This window comes from Dipteris shenzhenensis, chromosome 10 (assembly GCF_047967505.1).
Source record: "Dipteris shenzhenensis isolate YYH24624 ecotype China chromosome 10, Dip_SZ_1.0, whole genome shotgun sequence".
In the NCBI taxonomy this organism is placed as follows: domain Eukaryota; kingdom Viridiplantae; phylum Streptophyta; class Polypodiopsida; order Gleicheniales; family Dipteridaceae; genus Dipteris; species Dipteris shenzhenensis.
In genome coordinates this window covers 23,379,464-23,397,198 of record NC_141605.1, presented here as the reverse complement: position 1 = coordinate 23,397,198, position 17,735 = coordinate 23,379,464, and the positions used below count along the sequence as shown (strand labels likewise).

The 17,735-nt window shown below is 47.2% G+C and overlaps 1 protein-coding gene across 1 annotated transcript in view; it reads right to left on the bottom strand.

The window, feature by feature from the left end:
- Positions 1 to 17,735, bottom strand: part of LOC147897574 (Tetratricopeptide repeat (TPR)-like superfamily protein) — a 121,951-nt gene that overhangs the window by 10,481 nt on the left and 93,735 nt on the right. Inside the window, exons 12-16 of the mRNA XM_087380642.1 lie at positions 6,483 to 6,559; positions 6,223 to 6,297; positions 5,894 to 6,089; positions 5,437 to 5,556; positions 5,127 to 5,265 (exon numbers count right to left, since the gene is read on the bottom strand). Of these exons, the coding sequence (XP_087236768.1) occupies positions 5,127 to 5,265; positions 5,437 to 5,556; positions 5,894 to 6,089; positions 6,223 to 6,297; positions 6,483 to 6,559 (607 nt within the window). The remainder of the gene's footprint in view (positions 1 to 5,126; positions 5,266 to 5,436; positions 5,557 to 5,893; positions 6,090 to 6,222; positions 6,298 to 6,482; positions 6,560 to 17,735) is intronic.

The following is a 17,735-nucleotide window of genomic DNA, read 5'->3' as shown; positions in this document are numbered from 1 at the left end:
AAAGCACAAGATCATGAGGGCCTACGCACTGAGCACTTTGTGCATGGGCAAGAAGCTTTATTAGCACAAATGTTCAACCAGGCTGTTTGTCACGGCTTCCCAGTGTAGAAAGGTCACCTCACCATTTGTAAGCCCCCAAATGAGGAGAGCATGGGGGAGGGAGACCTAGGGCAAGGTATGCCCAGAGAAAGGGGACAGTCACTGTACGGATCAGTACGGGCTGCTGCAGGGCAGTGTACGGAAGGTGTGCAGGGTGCGCCAAGGTCCGGACAAGGGCTGAGCACAGGCGGATCAGTAGCAGCATGGAGTCGCACTGTTGCAGCAGGTCTTGGGCAGGTCTATGGCCTGCAAACAGGGCTGGCAGGTGGCGGGTAAGGGGCTGGGCCGTGCATGGAACAAAGGGCTGGAAAAGGGCCCTAAATAGGGCTGGATAGGCAGCCAACCAGCCGACCATCTGGTCGGTTGGTTAGGGCTGCTACAGAACAGCCAGTCGGCCCAATTAGGGCTGGCTGGTCGGTTGGTTCTGGAGGGCCTTGTGCCCTATATAAGGAGGGCCTTTGTGCCCTCATAACTCATTCTCTGGAGCAGCAGATTTACAGCAGACAGGGCTTCCTTGGGCCTTTTCCCAGGAGGTGAAGGAGACCTAAAGAGGGCCGCAGACTGAGCTAGTAAGTGCTGCCTACCTAGGCTGATCTACAGGCAGTAAGGTAGAGAGAACCATTCTGGACAGAAAGTCTCTACAGACGCTCGAGGTGGAGAACGCGGGCTCGAGTCTAGAGATAGCCAGCAGATAGGAGAAGTACCTTGGGGTAAGATCAGAGGACCACACCATTGGTGGGACTCTGGATCTATCTCTTTTGTATTGTGTCCATAGCTTTGGACGGAAATATATTATTTTGGTGCTCTCTCTATCTGGCTGGTTCATTGTCTATTGATGAGTCTGCACATCTATTTTATGCACATAAGTTAAGAAGTTTGTGATTCCACACCCCACACCACACTGTGTGAGCTCTTGGGCTATCCTATCAATCTTCTGCTCTGCGTACCCTCTATTGGGTCATTTCTAACATGGTATCAAAGCCCAAGTAGGAGGCTCACAGGTGTGGGAGCCCGAAGGCAGAGACCTTGTTGAAGGACGACCTTGATTCAGAAGTTCACACAGTGTGGTGTGGGGTGTGGAATCACAAACTCACTGTGTGAGCTCCTAGGCTATTCTATCAGTATTCCACTGTGCGTACCCTCTGTTGGGTCATTTCTAACACCCACCTGCGTGGAGCACCACCACTATTGTACCGATACACAAAGAAGGGGACCCTATGGAGACTGGGAACTATTGACCCTCATGATTGGTCATACTTTGGTCAAGATCTATGGGTCACGGGTGGGTTCTAGAGAGGGAGCTCATCAGTCATACAAAGGCTTGCGGGCAGCGCACAATAGGACACGCAGGATTCCAGAGACAGCACTCTACTCTAGATCACATTTTTACTTTGAGAGCTATCATTAAGGAGGCGAGGTCCAAACGCCAAAAAGTCTACACATGCTTTGTAGACTTTCAGAGGCTTTCGAGATTGTCCCGCGATCACACATGATTAAGAGACTACAAGAGTTGCAGATTCCAGAGATGCTAATTTGGGGTGTGGTGAGCCTATATGAGTCAATTCGAGGCAGAGTCCATGTTCCAGGTGGTTTATCGACCTTCTTCGGGCTTTACATTGATGAGATCACATCCTTCATAGACCGCCTAGAAGGCGAGGGATCACTACTGGCTGATCTCATGATACAAATACTGCTATACGCTGATGACATAGTCCTTATATCATCTCTAGCAAAAGGGCTGTAGAGACATCTAGAGGTTCTAGAGGTGTTCTATATATAGAGAGAGACTTAACAATCAACCTTGGGAAGAGTAAGGTTATGGTCTTCAACACCTCACATGCAGTGGCCTGTCGACTCAGCTTCACTTATTGTCACACCACCAAGTCCCAATTCTATCATGACCACTTCCTGAGAGTATCAGAGGAGAATTTCATTATCAAACCCCAGTATCTCAAAGATAGAGGAGTCCCGCATGCACTGAGGATCGCCATTGGACATATTTCTCATCAGTTGAGGATTGAGATGGGAAGAAGAACAAGCATACGTAGAGAGATACCATTGCCTCTTCTAGGAGGGGAGCGCGGCTTCGGCCCACTCTCATGACTAATCCATTTCCATGACCAGGTCTGCATTGGCCTATACCTACTCGAGATGCGCCGACACAGGGAGACTCTACTGCGAAAGATTAGAGAGCAGCAGGAGGTGACTAGACCAGAGGATACAGAGGTTGACAGAGCACGTCGACACATCACAGCGGGATAGAGGAGGAGGACATAGATGACATGCAAGCAGCCTGGATCATTGAGAGAGAGACGCAAAGACCACCTACAGCACAAAGAGCGACTAGAGTTCACTCTATTGAGGTTCGGGCCTATCACAGCTTTCCTCAAAGGAGACCGGTGTCACTCTAAACATAGCCCAGTGGGTTTAGAGATCGAGGATACCATGCCCTCCCCCGCCACCATAGCGTGAGATAGCCAAAATTTTCGGTAGATGCCAACTCACTTATTCTTCTAGTGGAAGAACCACTATCAGAAATCTCATAAATAATATTATTATATACAATATTTGTTTCACCCGACGGACTCTCTGGCGTATTTCTACCCTTACTTGAGGGGCTCAAGACGTAGATCAAAAGCATTTTCGCCGCCCAACCATTGACGAGCCACCACGGTGCCAGGCTTCGGCTTCTGAGTCCCAGCTCTCATCCTACTTCACCTAGTCTCTGACTTTTGATTCATATATTTTCATATATTTATATCTGATTTTGCTCGAGCTACTGAGCTCAGTAGATTAGTTTAGCACTCAACAAGGGCCCTAGCACACGCTTCGCTCCAGCCCATTGAGGACTCTATACGGTACTTTGTACCTTATCCCATAGGCCCGCGAGGCCTCTCGCAGACGTTAATACATCTTTCTTTCTCTCTCTCTCTTCGGAAGGTCCAAAACCAAGGAGGCACAAGATAACAGAATATCACGAGCCCTCTAATCCCCTCCACTAGTTTTCTTTTACAAAAATGTATGCAATTGCGAAGACTGATTCTGAAAGTTTTGCAAGTTATGGACACTCCTTGTCATACCTCAGTCCATAGGCCACCTCATGCACATGGATTATGGCGAACTCTCAGTTCCAAAAAGTTAATTTTTCATAACTACCAGGGAACGAGAACATTCCGGAAATTTGGGTGTCGGAAGGGAAACGGGGAACGGGAACCAAAATGCCACGTCATCATATGACATAAAACTATGCTAGAAAATGAAAGAAACTAACATTTTACAGTTGTAAACTTTCTATACAAGCTCTAAAATACCCATTTGAAACTTTCGAAGAGCCCAAAATAAAGCTTGCTTTTGTGAGTGTTTTTGCAGTGCTTTAGCACTTCTTGTGAGTGGTTTGGTAGCTCTTTGGTACTGCTTTCTAACTGCTTGGTCTCTCCTTTGCATTTTTAGATTGCTTTACATGGAATATGCAAAGTAGTCTACACGTGCTTTGCTTTGTGACTGCTTGCTTTTGTGAGTGTTTTTGCAGTGCTTTAGCACTTCTTGTAAGTGATTTGGTAGCTCTTTGGTACTGCTTTCTGACTGCTTGGTCTCTCCTTTGCATTTTTAGATTGCTTTACATGGAATATGCAAAGTACTCTACACGTGCTTTGTGGGTCTCACTACATTAGCATGCTTTGTATGTGTGCTTATCAATGCTTAGCAGTGCTTTGTGATGGCTTTACCACTACTTTGTCTTTAAAACTAATTTTCATATAAATAGAGATTGCTTTGTCACTATTTTAAGTGGCCCGATATTTGAAATCTGATGGTTAACTATACCCAGTCTAAAGGGCACTAGCACTATGCAACAAATTTTAGGATAGCACGGCAGTAGTGTAGGGATAGCACGGCAGTAGTGCAAGATTAGTGCAGGATAAGTAATTGCTAGCGCAGTGGTTGGTTGCACTGGAATCAAATCATCATGTATTGCATCCTAAGTTCCTCACTATCAGCATCATCATCACTAGGAGATGATGTTGATGATCCAATATACCTTAGATGTCTCGGAGAGTTGAGCTACAAATAACAAGAATCTTTTTCTCCTCCTACCATAGCTGGAATGTCTTCTATTGATGTATAGAGTCACTTCCTGATGTACAGCCGTGAGATCATCTTCGCTAGTCGAAGTTGACCTTGTGCTCCGTTGACATGTTTCAGTAGCTGGCGTTCAGTTCCGGCTTGCTTCGGAACGCCGTTCCCTGGTAACTATGAGATTTTTCCATGTGTGTGTAAACCATCCCTATGTAGTGAGTAGTCCGACCAGGGCCGTAAATAGCCCGATACTTGTACTTTTCAAAGCAAGGCTCGTGTGGCACACCAAACACCCTTCTTTGTGGTCTCAAACATTTCAGATTGCATGTGGACACCCCTTTTGCCTTGCAACGTGGTGCACCTCAAACATGTTAGGTGTTGTTCAAGGAGGCCACAAACAAACGCCTCATTGGTTAGAGGTGCACCTTAACAAAAATGGACATATATGTGAGCGTGTATATGCATAAGGGTGCATGTGTGTGCGTGCATATCTTTCTAAATGCATGCACGTAAGTATGTAGCCATGTCTATGTAGGATCTATATATGAATGTATGTGTGTGTATGTATGCATGCATGCACGTATGTACATACCTGTGTGTGTGTGTCGTTTGACACGATGAGTGCAAAAAATACAATAAACCATTATATAAACGTAGAGCAATGATTGTGGTTATACAGAGGTTACAAACCAGAAGCTGCATTATGTATGCATGGGCAGGGATAGCTATTATTGTAGTTGCTGAACCAATGGTGGACCAGAGGTGACTTCTTGGGAAGCGAGCACATGTAAAATTTCCTTGTGAAACTTTCATTGTCTCTTGTCGTACAAAGATAAAGGTAAAAGAGTACAGTCCATAAACAGGAGCAGTAGTAATATCTCTAATCAAAGCTCGAGGGACCTACTTCCAATCGTAAGATGAACTTACTATGCAAACATCACTTCATACACTACCTGTTAAAAAGCATTCCCCAGGAGCAGGTGACCACCATGGGCGAGTTTCAAGGGCTTCATTAAAAGTCATGGCTGCTAGATTCTCATCTCTCGCCCAGTTCAAAGATTCTTTACCACAGCTTATGTTCTCAAAGATCTTCTGCAAATTCAAATGAAAGGAAATTCTGTTAAAACAAGATTACAAATATAAATGATGTTAAAAAGAACTCCTCTACTTTAAAGTGCAACATTCTCTTTCAGAACCTGCTAATTCAACAAGCCTGGTTTAAGGCGCTCTGGATAAGACAAATGTTTCATGAAATGTTATTACCACCACATCCTCTGGACTGTCTGCTCTTTCCTTCAACCGCAAAATAGTCCCCTCAGCTTTCACAACTAGTAAATTGTGTGAATGTTGTAGTCTTTCTTTAAACTGAACAAATTCTAATACCTGACACAGATTTTGACCAATAAAATGTCAGTGCCAGAAGTAAAAACATATCCCAAGAAGATGGCTTGATAGAAGATGCACACACATCCAACGTGGCATCTTTACACACTTTTTTTGCACCACATTTGCATACAAGAAGCTTAAAAAAATAATTATGTTTTTGAAGCCAAAACAGTAATAAAGTGTCCACGGAACTCATGCTCTTGATGCTAGTGGGTTTTCATGTTTAATATTTAATCTTGTAATTAAGAGATTTCCATAGAAGGATTTTTAAATATTGGCACTTCTCGCATAAAATAGTCTATCCTAAAGTATCAAAGCAGAAGGTTGCACTTACTTTTGAATAATTACAGTGCCTATACGCTAGGATTGAGAGATCGGCTGCTTCCTTTAGATAGTCATCATAAAACTTAGTCGTATCCTTAAATAGAGAATCCAACTCCGGCCACAACATACTAGTCCGGATTAAAAAAGGGAGTATGTGATGGGTTAATGTCTCAATTAATATGTTCTTAACATCCAAAGTCTTATACCTGCCACCAACACACAAACCTACCGTAAAAAGGTAAGTAGCTCAAAGAGAACTGCAACATATAGAGTGCCAGAAGCAAATTTATGAGAACACTACACAATTAGATGAAGCAACTTGGCAAGAAGAAGACTGACCAATCAAAAGCAGCTGAAACACAAAACAACGTTGAGTACAGGTTTATCACCATAATTTTATACTGAAAAGAATACCTGTGGGCCAAAAAGGATCAAAGGTGAGTCAGAAAACAGTTACACAATAAGACAAACATTCGGCTAAAAAAGGTGCATTTCCACAGCATTTTGACAGAGAACAATGTCCCTACACATAGAGCTAAGCACATTCTCTTTAGCAGAGAGTATGCAATAGAGCTTACTAAACAAGATTGTTTGCATACCTCCTGACTGCAAGGCCAAACTCAAGAAGCAAGATGGCTTCAATCACATATCCAGGATGTTTAGTGCGCAGAAAAAGCTGAAAAGAAACATTATCAAATAGTCAAAAATCAAACTTTTGCCAAGTCCATCAACTAAAAACTTATCAAGTTTACATGAAATCAAGCAACTAGAGCTAAGCTAAGACGTGCAGGTAAAACACTGGTACATTTGCTGAGCATTACAGAAGAGGAACAAACAACCTTGGAGTTTAAAGATCCCTAGGCACACATCAACTTGTAAAAAGGGGGCTCCATAAATAGCCACATAACATTGCCATATGTTAGCTAACCCATGTGACCAAAACTAGCAAGACGAACTACTCTATGGCAACCAGCAACTATACAAGCATTCACAATAAAAAATGATAATAGCAAGAAAAAGTGGAGAGAAGGAACAAAATAAACTTTAGAGTCTTAGTAGTAAGGAGCCTCCAGAATTCTTGATTTCTCCCAAGAAATATGAAGTACACCTAAAGAAAGTAACCAAATAACCAGCAATAGAAGAAACAAAGGGACACCTACTAAAGCAAGTACAAGGTCGCAAATCTAGACCTGAGGTAGAGGATGAAGGACAAGAAGGAACCATAGAAACCTAAACCCTAGAAGCCAAGCAGCTTAAATCCTATAGTGTCACCAATTAGAATTTCTCCCAAGAAATAAAGAGTTTTTATCAGTTTTTATCAGATTGACTATGGTCAAAGAAAACTGACTTTGGTTCACTAGAATAAGTTTTACTACTTTTGCTCTGCATTGGTAAAAGAGAACTATGGGGACGCCCACAAGGGACTAGGACTAGTCCAAGAACTAGGAATGCATGCATTTCGCTAACCTCTAATTGGTTAAAATGTTGCAAGAGAGTGCAAAAAGTACCCAAGATTGGGGAGAGAAGCACAAAAAGCAGGTCCCACAAGGCTCTCAAGCAAGGACAAGGGGGCACCTCATTAAAAGGAGGGCCCACAAGATTAAAAGGCGCCTAAAAGCTCCAGAGCACCAGATTTAGAAGGAAAAAGACTAAAAGCTTGGCTTTTTGTAAAAGTAGCTTTTAGAAAGCAAGCCCTAGGATTTTGCTAGGCTTAGTCTATAAAAGAAAGACCCCTGGCCTCCCACATTCATTCAAGATTGTACTCAGAGTTATGCTCTCTCGTGAACCAATTGTACAAAGATTATTCTATTGTTGTTTTGTTTTGAGAGCTGGCTTTGTTGTGTGAGGCACTTACACCCACCAGACATCTCATGGAGAACTCTTTCCCCCCGCCTTATTTATTCGGCGCCACCTCAAGTGTGGACCCTCCGTACTTTATGGGAAACCAAGAGAGCGGGGAAGATACCAAGGCCCTGACCTTCGCAGGGGCCCAGCCCTTATTTCTGGACCCCAGAGTGGTGTCTTGTATTCTTTCTCTCTTCCAAGCCCCTCTTTCTATTGCTGTGATCACTTTACTCCTCCCAGACTAAGTTGCAAATCATTCCAGCATCATATCTTCGACTCTCTGACGCGTACAAGTGCCCGGAAGGAGTGCAGCTGCAGCGATCCAGTTCCCAGCCCTTCTAGAAGATCATCTACTTGCTGCGATTAGGGTTTCCAGCCCTACCTGGTGCCTAGAGATGCTGCAAAATTGACTCCAAAGCACCCAGACCTGCTACGAATTGATTCCAAGGAGCCTAGCGCTGCTACGATTTGGTTTAAAGGTGCGCATAATCCTCTACAAGCTATTCCAAGGAGTAGAGACATATTGCGATTTGTTCCAGAAGCTGTTTTGTGTGTTGCAAATTGCTCAAAAGTGTCATAATAGCAGTGATTTTATTGATAAAGTATTTTCAAGTATCTTAAGGTTTGGTTACAGTGGTATCGGAGCATAGGATTTCCACTTTCCTTGGTGGAAATGGTCCAAGGCTAGCACGCAACTGTGAATCAAGGTGAGGCGCAGCTGTTTTTATATCAGTTCGAGTGCTGGAGGGTGAGGCGCACCAATTGTGACCTGATTCTTGCTCAAGAAGATGGGGTGCTCCTGTTTGTGAACTAATGCACATCCAAGAAGGTGGGGCACTCCTATTTGGAGGCTAGGAGCTGAGGTGCATCTTTCAAGAGGCACAAATCCGTGTTGACAGATGTCTCGTCTCTCTCTATCGCCCTATCTCTTGGGCTGTTCTCTTCTCTGTGATCTATCAAGTGGGAAAGACATTCATCCTGTCGTCATCCTAGGTGACGTGCACTTACTTTTCACGAAAAGCATCTGCTTCTCCCAAAAAAGCACCCGCTTCTCACAAAAAGCGCACTTGGCCTTCTTTTCTCCAAAGCGACGTTTAATAAAACAGCAGTAAAAGCAGCAAAAAGCAACGAAAAGCGGTAAAAATCAGTAGTTGCTATTTCGTTTTTCTCATCATAGATGCGGCCACTCAACCCTCACAAGTACAAGCACCTAAGCAAGATTGCGAGATGAAGGGAAGAAGGTCCCATGATGAGGACTCCTATTGAGAACTATTGGCTGAATTGGCAAAAGCAAGAAAGAACCACTTCTTAGTGAAAGCTTGTCATTGGACAAAGTGCTTCAGAGGTGTAAGTATTTCTTTCATGATTATGAAGTTTGATTTATCTTTATTTAAAGATCTAACCCTTGTATCTTACAAGGAAAGAAGTGTGTTGTTTCCTTGATTGTTTCAGGAATCAAAAGCCAAGCACAACAAGATTGCTTATGCATACATATGTGGTCCTAAAGTATTCCTTGATGGGACAAGCTAGTTATTCCGAGTTATTTGAAGGATTCCAAGTTATTGTACACGAGTGATATATGTGGTCAAGGCTATGGACTATTTGTTTGGTGTCATCAAACTTTTGTATGCATAGTACCAGGATAAAAGAATCTCAAACTTTTTATATCCAGTTATGGGTTTGAGCAGCTTATGCCAAAGAGTAGAAGTGTTAGAGACTACTTGTATATCTTTTATAAATTGAAGAGTTACATTCATGACGGATTCAAGATCAGATCCTATTTGAGGGTAGTATGTACAAAGTTGGCAAGTTGATAGTCATGCGCCTGATTTTAGGATCTTCAATTAGGAAATTGAGTTATAATAACTAGTCATGATAATCAGTTATGTTCTTATGGAGGATGAGATGATCAAGTATCCGATCCTTTATGGCAAGATTCCATGTGGCCTTTATGGCAAGATTCCATGTGGTCATTATTGACCAAGTATTTCAATTTCAAGTTATATTATCTCAGTTCCAGAGGAGTTTCAGTTATGATATTCAGTTTTGTTGTTTTCTTGTTGTGGAGCATGAAATGCGCAAGTACCAGCCCTCAATATGGTAGTATCTTTTGGTCATTATTGACCCAGTATTTTCTTCAAGATTCTATTATTCAATAGTTTCCATCGGGATTTGTTTTATACAAGAACTCTTATGGTTTCTCATGGATTATTATGGCCAAAATGACATAGTTTTACAGTTCATCTGTCAATATATGTCCTTTTGGAAAGCTTAAGAACCCTCAAGTTTATGTCTAACCAGCACGGTAAGTGTTTGGTAGGAAAATATTTTATGTATAAGGAAGCACCAGATCAGTGAATAGAGTTGCAAATATTCTTCAATGCACAATTCTTTCCAAAGGAACTTCCAAGTTGAGCTTTACAATACTTGTAAGAGTATTGGTATGGAGTTTATCACTTCATACAAAAAGATTTGAGTGGATTCTCAAAGAAAGAGGATATGGAAAGATTCCAAGAAACAGTTTCATTAAGGATAAGTATCTCTTTTATGTTGATAAAGTTTGCCTTATGAAGATCTAACCCTTGTATGGCAATACAAGGAGCAAAGTGGACTGTTTTCTTGAATTTGTTTCAGGAAGACACCTCTCATGAATGAGAAGTCAATGAGTATGATATGCCCAAACATTGGCCATGCGATTTATTGTTCCTTTTTATTTGGATTTAAGGATGGAGTTGCAGCCTAAGAAATCGAGAGGAATAGGTTCCTGTTTATTGTTGTGTTGAATTGGACTCCATCCAATGTTTCTAGTAGCACAGCTCCGATGGGATGATGTCAAGAGCTTTGTCATTCCAAGGAATTTGGACCAAGAATATTGATATGATCGAGAATGGCACCAGATTGAAAGGACTCGGGTGGGTTGATCATAGCAAGAGGATTTTTGCATAGCAATGGCATGGAACATGCCTAGATGGAACAATCAATCCAGAATCAGAAAGAAGGGCCTATGGCCGCCCAGTGCTCTTAAAGAGCAGGAAACGCCAAGAAAAAGAAGGGCCTATGGCTGCCCAGTGCTCTTAAAGAGCAAGAAATGCCAAAGAAAAGCAAGAATCTCCGTGCGGAAAGAAAGTGTTTTAGATGCAAAAAGAGGGGCGTGTGGCTACCACATGCCTTAGAAGACCAGTTGGCCAAAAGGAGCAGGAAATGCCACAAGACTGATCTAAGTCAATGATCGGAAGTTACCAAATTACAAGATCCACTTTAGGTGGAAGAGATGAAGGAGACCCTCCAAAAAGAACAAACTGTGTACCGCACAAAGAAGAAAAGCCCCAAGAGGCAAGTTTATATGTGGATATCTTGCCAAGTACCAGAACTATTAGGCAATTGATGCCAAGAGAGGAGGTATCCCCAAGTTTTGCAGCTGTATCAGAAAGATTTTTAGTTGAGGACAACTGATTAGAAGCCGAGGGGATGTCACCAATTGGTATTTCTCCCAAGAAATAAAGAAGAGTCTTAATCAGATTGACTATGTAGTATGGTCAAAGAAAACTAGCTTTGATTCACTAAAATAAGTTTTACTACTTTTGCTTTGCATTGGTAAAGGGAACTATGGAGATGCCCACAAGGGACTAGGATTAGTCCAAGAACTAGGAATGCATGCGCTAACCTCTAATAGGTTAAAGTGTTGGAATTTGTTTGTGCAATGTGTAGGACCCAAGAGAGTGCAAAAAGGACCCAAGATTGGGGAGAGAAGCACAAAAAGTAGGTCCCACAAGGCTCTCAAGCAAGGACAAGGGGGCGCCTCATTAAAAGGAGGGCCCACAAGATTAAAAGGCGCCTAAAAGCTCCAGAGCACCAGATTTAAAAGGAAAAAGACTAAAATCTTGGCTTTTTGTAAAAGTACCTTTAAGAAAGCAAGCCCTAGCTTTTTGCTAGGCTTAGTCTATAAAAGAAAGACCCCTGGCCTCCCATATTCATTCAAGATTGTACTCAAACTTGTGCTCTCTCATGAGCCAGTTGTACAAAGATTATTCTATTGCAATAAAGGCCTTCGGGGGGGTCCAGCCCTTATTTCTGGACCCTAGTGTGGTGTCTTGTATTCTTTCACTCCCCCAGACCCCTCTTTCTATTGCTGCGATTCACTTTTACTCCTCCCAGACTGAGTTGTGAATCATTCCAGCATCATATCTTCAACTCTCTGACGCGTACAAATGCCCGGAAAGAGTGCAGCTTCAGCAATCCAGCTCCCAGCCCTTCTGGAAGATCATCTACTTGCTGCGACTACGGTTTCCAGCCCTACCTGGTGCCCAGAGATGCTGCGAATTGACTCCAAAAGCATCCAGACCTGCTATGAATTAATCCAAGGAGCCTAGCACCGCTGCGATTTGGTCTAAGGGTGCCCAGGATCCTCTACAAGCTATTCCAGGGAGTAGAGCCATATTGCGAATTGTTCCAGAAGCTGTTTTGTGTGTTGCAAACTGCTCAAAAGTGTCATAATAGCAGTGATTTTATAGCTAAAGTATTTTCAAGTATCTTAAGGTTTGGTGAAAGAATTCATTTTCTAAGAGCTTGACTAATACTTTGACAACCCAGGGAAGCCTGCGTTCGAGGAATTGTTCGAGACACAAGGATACACATTTCTTGCCTTACTCTTTTGTTTCCTTTCTCTGCTTTTGGTATTCATTCTTGCTTAGAGTTAAAACATTCCAAGGTAACTAATAGCTTAAGAGGAATGTAGTAGAGAAAACTCCACTGAATGTCCACTGAAGTAAAAAATAAGAAGGCATGTCCCATGTCTATAGGACCAAGAAGGAATTGATATCATTATCTATGCTCATGATACATTTAGAAGATTTTGCATTGAAATCAATTTGGCCTCCACCTTTCATTAATAGAAAATAAAGATAACACGTAGGAATTATAGAAATTCAAATTATGATGGTGATGGGACAATAGATGGATACTAGTCATCTAACAATGTTGTGTCTGTGAAAAATGCAAGGTAGCTAGATCAAACACACACACACACACACCCCTTTGTAAGACTACAATATATACTAGTGTTCCATTAATCAAAGCAAAAAAAGGATTCGTGTATCCTATTTCTTATACATCATGACCTATTAATTTAAGGTACCAAAACCATATACAACGCCTATAGAATTTTGTAATGGAAAATTTTGCAATAACTAAAGTTCTCTCCATATTATGATACAATTGAGTTAGACAACTGTAACCATGACTTATGGTTACGTACTATGATATCTTAATAAACTTATCATCTAATACAAGTTATGCATGAGCCAATAACCTAGAAGGGGACATAGGGCTATCTAGGTGAACAAAGGATATTTATGCTTATATGCTTTTGCCAACATTTAAACAACATAAGAGTATTAAGAATATTAACGTCCACAAGAGGCCTCACGGGCCTATGGGACAAAGTACACAAAAAACGAACTCATACAAGCCTCAATGGGCTGAAGCAAGGGTACGCTAGGACCCTTGCTGAGTACTAATCTATGCTAACAGAATCATAATCATAGAAAAAGTCAACTACAACTGCATAGTGGACCAGATCACTCAATCTATCCAAGCACTGGGACGAAACCAAAGCCTGGTACAGTAATGGCTCTCTGGTGGGCTTTGAAGATGTCTCGTATCTGTGTCTGTCGAGCTATCGCACTGCGGTGGGGGACGCGGTCTCCTCGGTCTCTGGACTCTCTGGGCTATGTCTAAGTGATCCCTCGTCTCTCTCGGTCTCCCTTGAGGAAAGCTGTGATAGGTCGGACCTCAATAGAGTATACTCTAACACATGCCAAGACAACTTGCTCCTGCGAGCTTCCCCTCCCCTCCCCTTCGCTCCCTACCTCCCCTTCGCTCCCCTACCTCCCCTTCGCTCCCCCCCTCCCCTCGCCGCGTCCACCTCCACCCCTCCCGTCCGCCCTCGACCCCCCGTCCCCTCTCCTCCCCCCCCTCGCTCCAACCCGCCCCTCGCCTCACCTCGCCTCACCCCGCTACCCCTCGCCTCACCTCCGCCCCTCGCTCCATCCCGCCCCTCGCCTCACCTCCGCCCCTCGCCTCACCTCCGCCCCTCGCTCCACCCCGCCCCCTCGCTCCATCCCCGCCCCTTACCTCCGCTCCATCCCGCCCCCCCGCTCCAACCCGCCCCTCGCCCCCGCCCCAACCCCCTCCCCCCCCCCCTCGCCGCCGCTCCAGCCGCCCCCTCCGCTCCATCCCGCCTCGCTTCCCCCGCCTCCGCTCCAGCCCGCCTCGCCTCACCTCGCCCGCCTCCGCTCCATCCCGCCTCGCCTCGCCCGCCTCCGCTCCATCCTCGCCCGCCTCCGCTCCATCCCGCCTCGCCTCGCCCCCTCCGCCTCGCCTCGCCTCGCCCGCCTCGCCTCGCCCGCCTCCGCTCCATCCTCGCCTCGCCGCCGCTCCGCCCCCTCCGCTCCAGCCGACCCCTCCGCTCCATCCCGCCCCCCAGGCTCCACCGCCGCTTCATCTCTTCTTGGGTGGCAGCCTGTTTTTCTTCATCGGAAGCTTGCAGTTAGTCTTGGCGGTATGGCGGCCCCCAGCCCGGATCCGGAGGCCCAGTCGGACCCTCCCTCTCCAGTTGCCTACCGCGTTATCCTGACAGAGCATCAATCATCTCGTGTTCAGGAGGTAGCCAGTGACTTTGCTCGTACCTCTGTTTACGGTAGAGTCATTGGACACTCCCCCTCCAGGTCTACCATCAGGGACTGGCTCCAGTCCACTCTCTTGCTAGAGGATGGCCACATCGAGGAGGTGGCCCTTATGGGAAGGGGCATCTTCTGGCTCAAACTCTCCAGTGAGAAAGCTGCGAGCAATCTGATTGCCGGTTCCCCCACATCGGTGGATGGGAAGATCATCATGATAGTCCCGTGGTACCGTGGCTTCAGCGCAGCGGATTTCGACACTCGGTTCCGTATACCTCGCCACCCAGTGACACTCGTTTTTCCAGGGCTTGCTACTGAGCTGCGGCCGATTGTCAGGGACTTGGGCTCCCATTTTGGCTGGGTTATGCACGACACCTTTGCCGACGCGGTGACCACGGCAGGAGCTCCCCGAGTCCGCGTGGCTGTGGCGGATCCTGCGACTCTCCCTGCAGTGATCGAGATCGTTACAGGTGCCGGCAGTATCACCCAGAGCATGATAGTCACCGGACAGCCAGGTCAGTGCCTGCGGTGCCATGGCTTTGGGCACTTGGCGGCTGCTTGTCCACGCTTTGCCAGCTCGTCTCGACCCTCCCCGCCCCCGCCCCCTCCGCCCCCACCTCCCCCCCCCGGACAGCCACGTCAGGAGGAGCCGAGGCAGTCGGAGCCTGGGCCAGAGGTAGTGGGCGGTTGGACCGAGGTTCGAAGGAAAAGAGGAAAGAACAAGAAGATTTCGGATAAAGGCAAGGAGGCAGAGGTCACCACTCCTGCAGCAGCACTCCACAGGCCTGACAGGCAGATGCCCCAGGGACCTGGGAGAGCCTCTTCTTCGACGGCAGCCCGCCCTCCACAGCCTCAGATCCTCCTCTCTCCCACCCCCCCGCCTTCTCCCCGGTTTCCCCAGTTTCCCCCCCCTTCGTCCGCCCCGCAGTTTCAGCCCCCGCCTCCTTTTCCTCAGTCCCCTCCCCCTCCCCCTCCCTCTCAGCCCCAGTTCCAGATGCATCCCCATCCCCCTCCCCCCCCTGCTCCCCTCGCCCCTCCTACAGAGTTAGCTGCACCGTCGCCTTCCCAGCCGAGTGCAGCCTCCGCTCCACCTCCTCCACCTTCTCCGCCAGTCGCCTCCGTGGAGCCCGAGTCGCCTATCCCGCAGCCTCCTCCCCCTCCTCCCCCGCTTGCAGGACACCCGGTGTCTGTACCACCAGTGGAGCAGGTTTCCCTTCCCGCTAGCCCCTCAGTGGCAGACTCAGCTGGGTCTCAGCTACAGGAGAGAGAGCTCCCTCGAGACTTTTACAGATCTGGCCCCTGGGACTACCTGGATGTGGCCGACCTTGGGACCTTCCCGGCTTGTCTCGACATTAGTATCTTCATGCTCCGCAAAGGGGCGGATGGGAGGATTGGTGCCTTGGCTCCCAGGGATGGCCCTAGCTTCGCCTTCACGTTCCTCAGCGATGGCACCGAGACCTGGACAGACGACTCGGTGTGGGAGGCTCTCAGAGAGCAGACACACGCCCAGATTTGCTCCTGGATAGGCCCGTCCGGTGGGCAGCTCCTCGAGACTCAGTGGTCCGAGGGCGATGTGCGCTTGCGGTGGCGTTGCGTTGCCAAACGTTTCCGATTGATCGTGATCCTCAGACCCCCCCTGGCATGGCCTCTTCCCCAGGATGTCAGAGCCTGGTCCCAACAGAAACTCCGATCCTTCTACCGGATGACTGCTTCAGAGATCTCGAGCTGGCTCGAGAAAGCATTTGTTCATGGCACTAGAGGCCTCTCGCCTTTGCTGAAGGTGTTGAAGAACGGGCAGGACGACCCCGTCTCCCCCTCCAAACCTTCTCACAAGCGGCAGCGCCTCCATTCCGATCTGTCTGATTCTTCTTCGACTTCTTCTGCGAGCAGACAGCTGTTCGCAGCCCCCCATCCCTCTCCATGAGCCTACACCTCGTATCCTGGAATGTGAACGGGTTTCACTCTTCGAGTACCCGTGGTCCCAGGAAGCTCATTTTGCGTCAGGAACTTCAGCCTGCAGTGATTGGTCGATTGGATGTACTGCTGCTCCAGGAGCACAAGCTTTCTGCGGCTCATGCCCGGAGCTGCGGGAAGGTTCTCCCTGGACGCTCCTACACTTATTGGGAACCTTCGATCGGCGCACAGGGGAGGAGCGGGGGGGTCTGTACCTCCGTGTGCGAGCAGCTAGCTCAGTCAGTTTTCGGTCACGGCACGTTGATCCCAGGACGAGCCCTTTGGGTAGGCCTGATTTTGGAGGGTTCCAAGATAGGAATCCTCAACATTTATGCTCCCACAGACCTCAGATGCAGAGCCACCTTCTGGAGGACACTTACAGGGATTCTTCCAGACATGGATTCCTGGATTGTTGGAGGAGACTTCAACAACCTGGAGACCTTGGAGGACCAGCAGGGTAGAGATCCGGAGTTCACAGGTATGGCTCAGGCAGAGCAGTCAGCTTGGGACTCTTTCATCTTCGCGACAGGAGGGAGGGACAGTTGGAGAGACCCGTCCTTCCGGCGTTGGCACGGGAGCCTGGATTTCTCTTGGGGCTTCCGCAGGGAAGGAGGCAGACTCCTGGAGCGGCTTGATAGGTTTTATGTCAGCGATTGGGCCATCAGCAGAGGTGGCCAGGCGGGCATTGTTCCAGGGACGACACTATCCGACCATGCGCCTGTGCTCCTCTCATTAGATTCGGCAGCCCAGACTCTTCCCCCCCGATCATGCAGGATTCCCGACTCCATCTTCTCGAGGGTGGACGTCCGTAGCAGCATTTGCAGTCTTTGGGACAGAGACTGGGGGGAGGGCATGGATCTGGTAGACTCGGTCGCGCAGGCTCTGCAGGAGTCCAGCCAGATCTGCCAGCTCGCAGCCCTACAGGTTCGACAGGATTGGTGGGGCAGAGAGAGAGCTCTTCGGAGGGACCTCGCCTCCATTCAGCGACTTCAGCAGTCTTCCCCGGGCTCGGAGGAGCTTCGGATCCAGGCCCTTCGAGCCAGAGCCCTCTTAGAGGAGACCCTCCAGCGTCGCTCCGAGTTCTCCTTTCACGCCTCTCTCTCCTTCTGGGCCCGGAAGGGTGACCGGATGTGCAGGGAGTTCTTCAGGACTCACGGCCAGAGAGCTGCAGGTGATCAGCTACGGAGTCTCAGGACAGCGGATGGTCACATTGTTACGGACCCGGGGGAGGTCCTGGGTTTGGCCACTGACTTCTACAGGACCCTCTTCCAGCAGGAGCCACTTGCCCCTCGCGCTAGTCGTGACCGTGAGGAGGTGTGGAGGCACATTCCATCCCTGGTCCAGCCCAGCATGCAGGCGACGTTGTTGGCGCCGTTC